The 8,527-nt window shown below is 40.6% G+C and overlaps 1 protein-coding gene across 2 annotated transcripts in view; it reads left to right on the forward strand.

Moving 5' to 3' along the window:
• The window catches only part of LOC103154145 (adhesion G protein-coupled receptor E1-like), a 38,700-nt gene that overhangs the window by 13,001 nt on the left and 17,172 nt on the right, over positions 1 to 8,527 (forward strand). The window contains exon 1 of one of the 2 annotated variants that reach the window (XM_007575329.2): positions 680 to 1,156. The exons of the other annotated variant lie outside the window; for it this stretch is intronic. Within the exon in view, the coding sequence (XP_007575391.1) occupies positions 1,126 to 1,156 (31 nt within the window). The 5' untranslated portion in view covers positions 680 to 1,125. Of the gene's footprint in view, positions 1 to 679; positions 1,157 to 8,527 lie in introns of those variants that run through there. 2 annotated transcript variants of the gene reach the window in all.

Here is an 8,527-nt window from a genome sequence, read left to right on the forward strand (position 1 = left end):
ACGGTCGCTGTTGTACGTTTTTAATGCTGTAAAGCGCTTTTACCGAAACGTGCTTTACAAATAAACTTGACCAGGTGCTTGTAAGGCTAAAGATCGGTTTTGCTGTTCTTGAACTACTTTTTTAAAATACCAGAGTTGGACTGATTTGCAGGTTTCTAAGTTTTAAGACAGTTTTAAGTTTTGTTACCACATCGTGTCGTCTTCTCCACCCAGCTGCCCTTCTCTAATCTACACCAGAGAAACCTCGCAGAGGTCAACCCCTACATCCGTCTGCAGCCGGCTTTCTTTGTGTCCCGGGGGGGGATGAGAAAATGCAGGCACTGGAAAATGGGTGAAGAGCTGAATGCTGCCGAGGGAAAGCAGGGAAAAAGCAGAGAAGGGGGAGGGAGGAGAAGTAGAGTAGAAGTTAGAGGAGAATGTGAGCGGATATAAGAGTACTTACTGGCAATTCTCAAACTCTTAAGCAGCAGCTGTTTAGATTAAATGTTAGTCATCACGCTCTTTTTTTGATTTCTGTCCAACCCCCCCCAACATCCTCCCACCCTACTACTTTTTTTTTTTNTGGAGCAGCAGAGGATATTGTGAAAGCGTGTGTGTGTGTGTGTGTGTGTGTGTGTGTGTGTGTGAGTGTGAGTGTGGGTGCAACGTGATACGACAAGAGTGAGAAACTTGTTCACAAGGAGAGGATTTGGAGTGAAAGACAAAGAGATCGAGACAGAGCGTTGTTGAGGGACACAGGTCCGCAGAGATTAGAGAAAGAGAGGAAAAGAGAGGCAGAAAAAAACCAGAGAGAGAGAGAAGGGGAGGGGAATCACAGGGAGAGAGCGAGAGAGAGAGAGAGAGAGAGAGAGAGAGGAGTGTGCTCAGACTGAAAGTCTGAATCAGTGAGAAAGAAAGCTGGTGAGCGTTCACTGTTTTTAGTGCCTTATTAGTAATTCCTATCTTATAGGAGGGGTTTTCGTTTCTTCAGTTCCTCTGTTTTTGGATCTCCATGACCCTCGGACTACAAATCGACCCGAAAGCTTTTGTGAGAGGAGCCAGTCTTTGCGTTTGAATTGAAGCTCATTGATATTTCGTGTAGATCTGAAAGAAATCTCCTGTGTGGATCTATTTATTGCCTCTGACATGGGGTTTGGCAAGGGGCTGCTGATTTTGGGTGAGTCTTTCAATGAAGTTTGTGTGTCTTAATGTCCCGGTCTGTGCGCATGGAGAAACCAAAACTAAAGACAGTCTCCAAAATGATCTATTTTAGTCGTGTACCTTTACGTTTTCTTTGCAAACCCTTTCTATAAAAATAGTCACACAATTAGAAAGCAAATCTTTAAATTAAAATATGAGTTTAAAGAGAATCAATGGGACTTTTTAGAACTTGACAAGAATAACGCCGCACAGTTTTAATTGCGCCCAGCTCTTTTCAGCCAAGGTTTTGAGTTGTGAACTGTCTTGAAATTGTTGCCAAAGTGACCTTCTCCAGTCAGATCTGCTTTTTAGGCAAAGCGGATCTTTATGGCTTTGTAAGAGTTGTGGTTGTGGATGAGGTTCAAGCAGTGAAAAGCACAGCTTATCTGAATAAACCACAGCTGCCGAACTTCAGATCACTCGTGGAAAGACTTTTTTTTTTTCTGTATGTTAGCAGCAGATTGTTTTGAATTTCACACTGATAAGATGTAACCAAGGCTGTTTAACCGGTTGTGTATCTATGTTTATCTCTTTTAAAACATATAGTGTGTGTTAATCAGAAGAGCATGCCTTCAGAAGTACCTTATATTATTTTAAAAGGATAAAATTACAGTTTGTGCCGATTTGTTGGCTGAATCTTCAACGTTTTCTTAAAGTTGCTAAGTTACGATCTGGTGACTGTGTAGGTCATTGCTCTCCAGTGAATTCATCCCATTGAAAAAAAAACATTTTGAGAAGATTTGAGCTTTGTGGTACGGTGTATCCATCATACGACAATGTATTTGATCAGCATTGGCACTCAGATAGTCTGTGGTGTTTAAAACAAAATTACAAATGGTGCTAATTGGCCCAAAGTACAGCTGGAAAATATTCCCTGTACCACGATACCGCCACCACCAGCCTGGATCTTTGATGCATGGTATGATGGATCCATGCAGTCGTGTTGTTTAACTCTTTATCTAAGTTTATACAGTTCAAAGCAGAAGATTGCCTGAGATCTTTTGTTGGAGCTCTTTTCCAAAACTTTTTATCACCTGTATACTTTAAAGACAGAAGTGTACTTTAATCATGTTCCATCTCCGGTTGAAAAGATTCACTTTCATCTGTAAAGATGCAGTCATTTTCCCCATCACACACCTTTTTATAGTCTCTGTTTCTATTCAGTTACGGTTGGTGACTTCTCATTCTTCCCATTAACTTTTATAATTTTCTTAGCAATCAGCATTAAAATACACTGAACCTAGCTTTGAGCATTGAAATCGTCAGCAAACGCTTTGAAGGGACTTCCCTTTTAACAATTTTCTCAATCTCGTTAAAGATAATCTCTGACCATAACATGGCAACGTTGCTGCAGAAATTGAGACTGCTTGGAACAGGCGATGTTTTTTCCGTCTTATAGTGCCCAACTATGGTGAGCCATTATAAATTATGGTCTCAGATTTCTGCTCCTAGCTGAAGGAAGTGGCACCGGGTGTTGTTTTATTACATACCTTGGTCGTAATAAGTGGTTATTTAAGCTGCTGTTGCCTTTCTGTCATCTTCAGCCAGTTTTCCCTTTCCTCTCCGACCTCGAACGTCAACGAGGAAAGAAAAGGCCGCGCGTGAAAATCCCCAGAGATCATCAGTTTCTGAAGTTCTAAGACCAGCATGTCGGGAATAAACATCCGTACCATGTTTAAAGTCACTCAAATCCCTTTTCTTCTCCATTCTGACGCTCGGTTTGAGTTTCAGAAAGTTGCCCTTGAAATGTCTAGAGCAGGGGTGAGCAACCTGTGGCTCTGGGGTTTGGACTTTCCAGTGGCTCTCAGTAACTTTGGCAAAAAGCAATAAAAAACCAAAAAAAGATAGTATTTTTTTTTTTTGCTTAGATTTTTTTGATGGAAAAATTGCACTAGATATCCACAAAACAACCAGTAATCATTTTTTAGGTCTTTTTTTTTTTTTTTGGTCATTAGGTTGGAAACTACGTGCTTTTTCAGAATTAGAATCAGTTTTAAAGGTAAAGATCATGAGACCAAACCAGAATTAACTTAATTTTTAACACTCACAGTTTACAAACATTAGTCACAAATACAAAAACTTTAGAGGATTTTTTTTTCTTTTACACAAATAACATCCCCACAGAAGGAACTTTATCCACCCACGTTATTGCGAAAAATGCTAAATTTAGAAATAAAAATGATGGTTCCCTAAACACAACAACACATTTTTTTTAGTATATATTTATACAAATTATAATTATTATGTAACATTTGCTGCCCTAAACAAGCTTTATTTAGCTGGACTGAGGACAAAATGGCTGTTTTGATTACGAAAGTCGCCCTCGTTGTCATTTGATGCCCAGGCTCCGGTCAGTTCACCCCTTCACCAATTTGTACACCTATTCACCCAATGCAGCGCCACTTCTTTCATTTCCACTTGCATCTTTTATGAGTAAGCCAACCAGTTTAGAAATAAACTCATCATGTGAAAAAATGTGTTTATTTCTACTGTCAGAGATAATTTGCTATAAAAATGCCTAATCTCATGTGGAATTTAACCCGTAAACATTTGATGAAAACCTTATGCTACCATTCATTTCGATCCTGATCCTCGCTTGAAATCGCTGACCTATGAGATATGACAGATTGAGAATCTGATTTGCCACAAGCAGTTAAAAAGGATGTGCAGTGAATGCATACACCTCATATGTTTTTGTAATTGTCTTCATCTCATAAAGTCATAAATTAACGAGTCCTGTTTTCTTTGGTTTTACTGCTGGTGAAAACTGCACTCTGAGGAAAAAAAAAATCAAATCACAAGCTAATCAGGGCACAAGGCTGTCTTAAGTAACTGTGGAGTCAGCTATTTCCTGTGGAGGCTTAATTCAGAAAATGGAGAGAACAGAAACTTTTTGGTGCTGCTTGTTACTGAACTCTGTGTGAAATGTTCGTTGTTGTTTGTGTCTGCCTACTGACAGCATTGAAACTGTCAGGAGATTGAAATGACATCACTCTTCCATGCGTGGCTTTTTTAAACATGCCAAAATGTGTGTGTGAGTGCAGGGAGGGGATGGTAGAAAGAGCTGTGTGTGTGTGTGTGTGTGTGTGTGTGTGTGTGTGTGTGTGTGTGTGTGTGTGTGTTTTTCTTATACGCCAGGTGACGTAAACTGTCAGGAGTGGAAATGTTTGTTTTTTTCCCCCATACGTTTGTACGTCTGTCGTGTGGAAATATTTTGTCACTGCACAGTTTAAAAACCACTGAGGAAGACCAGTTGGATAGTTGATCATTTTATCCCACTGGGATGGCTTATGGTTAACTGGTATTGAATAAATAAACTGAATTTAAAAAGAAGTTGCCATTTCACGTCTGTGTCTGATCTCAGCAATGGATTTTACTTCTTCAGTACGAGCGTTTCCCAAAATTTTGAGAAATATATGAGTTTTTCTTTTGCCATGATGATTGATGTTTCTTAGTCAGTACTCATATCAGATAAATCTCAGACTGAGCCTGACAAAATGTTTTGAGAGAAACGTTGGTTTCAGACAGCTGTGTTTTCTGTCTGTGTTTCCTGGAGCCTCGGTAGCCATAGCATGCTAACTCATGTTTGTCCTGAATCGCCCAGCGTTATCTTAGTCCGCTTTCATTTCAGCTGAGATCTTCTCATCAACAGTGGTTTGTGCATCTGTGCTGCACGGATAAGATCTTGATGAGGTCTGCCGACACTTAGTCGTACACGCATAGCACCCATGAATGTAGGGTCAAATATATCTTTGTGCTCAGTTTCCACCGAGGCACCACATGATTTATTACGATGACACGGAAGATTAACAGACAATCGGCCTCTTTTGAAATGTCTTCAGAAACGTCCCGCCTTCTTTTCAGCGTGGTCTTCTCGGCAGCTTCAGCTCAGCCTTGAAAAGATCATTTTATCTTGGAATGGTTGTTAAGCGTCCGACATGCCTCACTTCCCAGGTTAAATGAGACAAGCCCCCGTGTTTGCTTTAGAGTAACAGTGAACACCAGGGGAGGCTTTGTTAGTGCTCATCGTGGATATAAAGTTACACGACACAACGTCGAAAATGCAAGGCAGAGGAGTCACTCAGCCGTCTTTATGACCACCATTGGCAAAATTTCCACAGTCACTTTATAATGGAGTAAATGATTTTAATAGTACTTTGAATTCTGGATGGAAGTATTTCCTGAATACCGAAGAAAGCTGTAAAGTTTTCACATACTACAATCAAAGTCAAGTCAGGTTTGTGTCGCTCATTTCAGCAACAAGGCAATTCAAAGTGCTTTACACCTGAAAACCATGAAATAAACATTACATTTTGTCAAATGCCATCTTCAAAACAGAATATACATCAAATATGTTGATTAATGTTCCAGATACTAGGAATCAAAAGTGGCTTCAAACAAGTGGGATTACAACTTTTATGTAAACGAACTCAGTGTTTCGGCTTGCTGGCACGTTAGCCCCTTTAATCCCGGAAATGTTCTTCAGGTGACGGAAGGCTGGCTTTGTAATTGCCTTCATGTGTCTTTGAAGGTTCAGGTCAGGTTTGGTACACATTAGACCAAAGAGATCATAAAGCACAAAGGATCCCATGATAAATGATGTCATGGGATCCACCTCACATGGTATAATGCAACATCATCAGTTCTCCAAATGTCATCATGAAACAGCTGAATGATGATAGTACGAAAAAAAGCCAAACCGGATACCAAGGCTTTTAAATACACTTTGACTTTGCTAGGTCAATTTCAGAACCGGGTTGTGCATACCTGACACCCAGCAGACCTCGGGTTGACCTGCTCCCATTTTTGGACGTGCAGCGGGAAGCCATATTGGATGTTTTCGCCACATATGAGTCAGCTCAGCGGAAAAGGGACCAAACTGCACGACTTTCATCCGGGCATTTTCCAGACCTGCTGAAAACGATAAAAAGGCGCATTCTTTACTGCTCCTCTTCCTGAGCTGAAGAGTTTGAGAGATTATCAGCAAAATGTGAGCTGACAACATAATACGTAAAACACTTGTGTCAGCAAATAAAGGCAGTAAACACGTCCAAGGTAGGTCATAAATTATATACTACAAAAAGTGAGTTAGACTAAATACCTCTACCTCTATTGCCTCTGCAATATTTGTACACAAGCATAGTTAGTATTTATAATTATTTATTGAAGGCTGTGATAAAGTTACAGCTGTAAGACAAGCTTGTATGAGTAAATAAGGTACAATAAACAAGGTAATGCATGAAATAATAACTAACAGACGATGATTACACATTCTTTTTTTCAGCCAAAAACACCAGAATCATACAATCCTACAGCTAGGATCTAAAGATGCATTTGATTGTGCCCATGCGATACATTATGGGAAATCCTGGGAATAAAATCATAAAAACAAAAAACCCCAAAGAAATTAAATTGGCATCCGAGCTCTGAACACATTCTGCCCCTTGTTCCCATCCGCAGGCCACTTCACCACATAATCAAACCCAGACACAATTTTTCTCACTCTGGCTCAGTGAATCGCTGTCTGGTCTGCCTCTGGCTGACATTACGGGATCCCAGCGCTGTCGCACTGCAACAGAAGGCTCATTGTGGTCAAAAGGAGGGAAACGCAGCGAAAGGATCTCGGAATGTGAGCCGGAGCTCCGTCTTTAAAGCAGTGTCATTCACGCCCGAGTCATGGAAATGTGACTGGCGTTGGTCTGTTTGGAGGGGCGGCTCGTTTATTTTTTTATTTTTTATTTTTTTTTTGGTGTGTCACGGCTGACGTTTGTTTAGAAATACAGAGGGAAAAAAAAACGTCAAGTTTGAATGCTGTGTACGAATGCGAGTAAAATGTGCATTCATTTCCAGGACTGGTTAATTATTAACATCAAATGAAAATGGGGCGAGGCTGATAGTTACAAAATTCGTTCTCGTTGCTGACCCTTTTGTCGAAAACTGTGTGGTGATCAATTTTCCAGTCTGCTCCCACAGTCCCGGTCCAAAACATTTAGTGTACCGTACTAGATGCATCCTCTACAGCTGGAAATAATCTCAAGTCTTATCTTTATTGGAACAAAATGAGTTGAAAGCCATTGTGCATTTCTGTACACATGGTGTGGCTTCCACTTCCTTGAGCACTGATAAGTCATCCTGGGGTTTTTATGTGCTTCAAGGTCAAGTTGGTCTGTAGCTTTTTTTTTTTTCAGTTTCTCTTCTAGATTTTACCAAGTTCCCCTCTCTCTCTCTCTCTCTCTCTCTCTCTCTCTCTCTCTCTCTTTCTCTCTCTCTCTCTTTTCTGGCAGTGCTAATTAGAGGTGGGAGAGAAGCTTATTTTTTAGCGAAACGTCTTCCTGTTTGCAGGTTTCAGAGGCAGACGAAAACAGTGAATTTAATCACATTCTGAAAAAGTTTATGTCTTGCAACAGGTCGAGTACGATGCTCAGTGGTTCAGATCGCCAAGCAAATCTTGGTGTCAGAAAATGACAACCACAGTACTTACAATAACATGTATATTTATGCTACTTTCAAGAAACTGCAAACAACAGCAGGGTCGTAAACACAATTGATTGAGTTTATTACAGCTGCTGGGAGGGAGGATCTGTAGTAACGCTCCTTTGTGCGACTGGGATGCAGAAGTCTGTCACTGAAGCAGCTGTCCTTCTTGGCTACAGCATGAAAAACCTGATGTTCTAATGCTCTGTTTCAGTTCAGTGCAGTTTTACTTGTTTAGTGCCAATTCACAACAAATGTCTTCTCAAAAAAACATTGTAAATCAAGTTGCTGAAAACAGCAACATGAGGAAATTATTTTCTTTGCTGCACATCCACAGAATGACCATTGGATTTGACGTTAGCGTCTCGGTTGCCAAGGGTCTATCAAAGTCATTGTTGTGGATCATACACTTGCGACCGCAGCTTCTCTTGTATCCTAGCAACGGTATCATTGTTTTTTTTTATGCCATGTCTACCTTTAGGGCAGTTTTCTCCTCATTGCATTACTTTTGATCAACAATGATTTTCAGCTTTGGACTTTCCTGTAGGGACCGTTTTGAACCAGCCTCTCTCTCTCTCTCTCTCTCTCTCTCTCTCTCTGTCTCTCTCTCTCTCTTTCTCTCTCTCTCTCTCCCTTTCTTTCTTTCTCATTGCCCAGACTTTAACATTTTCAGTAACTGTGAGGCAGTGTTGTGGTACTCGAAGTTGGTCTTGGTCTTAAGACCGGTCTTAAGACCATTTTTTGATGGTCTCGGTCTCGTCTCGGACTCGACCGCATTTGGTCTCGGTCTTGTCTCGGTCTCGGGCGCTGAGGACTCGGCATTTTATTTCAAGACTAGTCAAGACCGCAACTGTGAAAATATCACTAAACGTGC

This window comes from Poecilia formosa, unplaced genomic scaffold (genome assembly GCF_000485575.1).
Source record: "Poecilia formosa unplaced genomic scaffold, Poecilia_formosa-5.1.2 Scaffold375, whole genome shotgun sequence".
Classification (NCBI taxonomy): Eukaryota; Metazoa; Chordata; class Actinopteri; order Cyprinodontiformes; family Poeciliidae; genus Poecilia; species Poecilia formosa.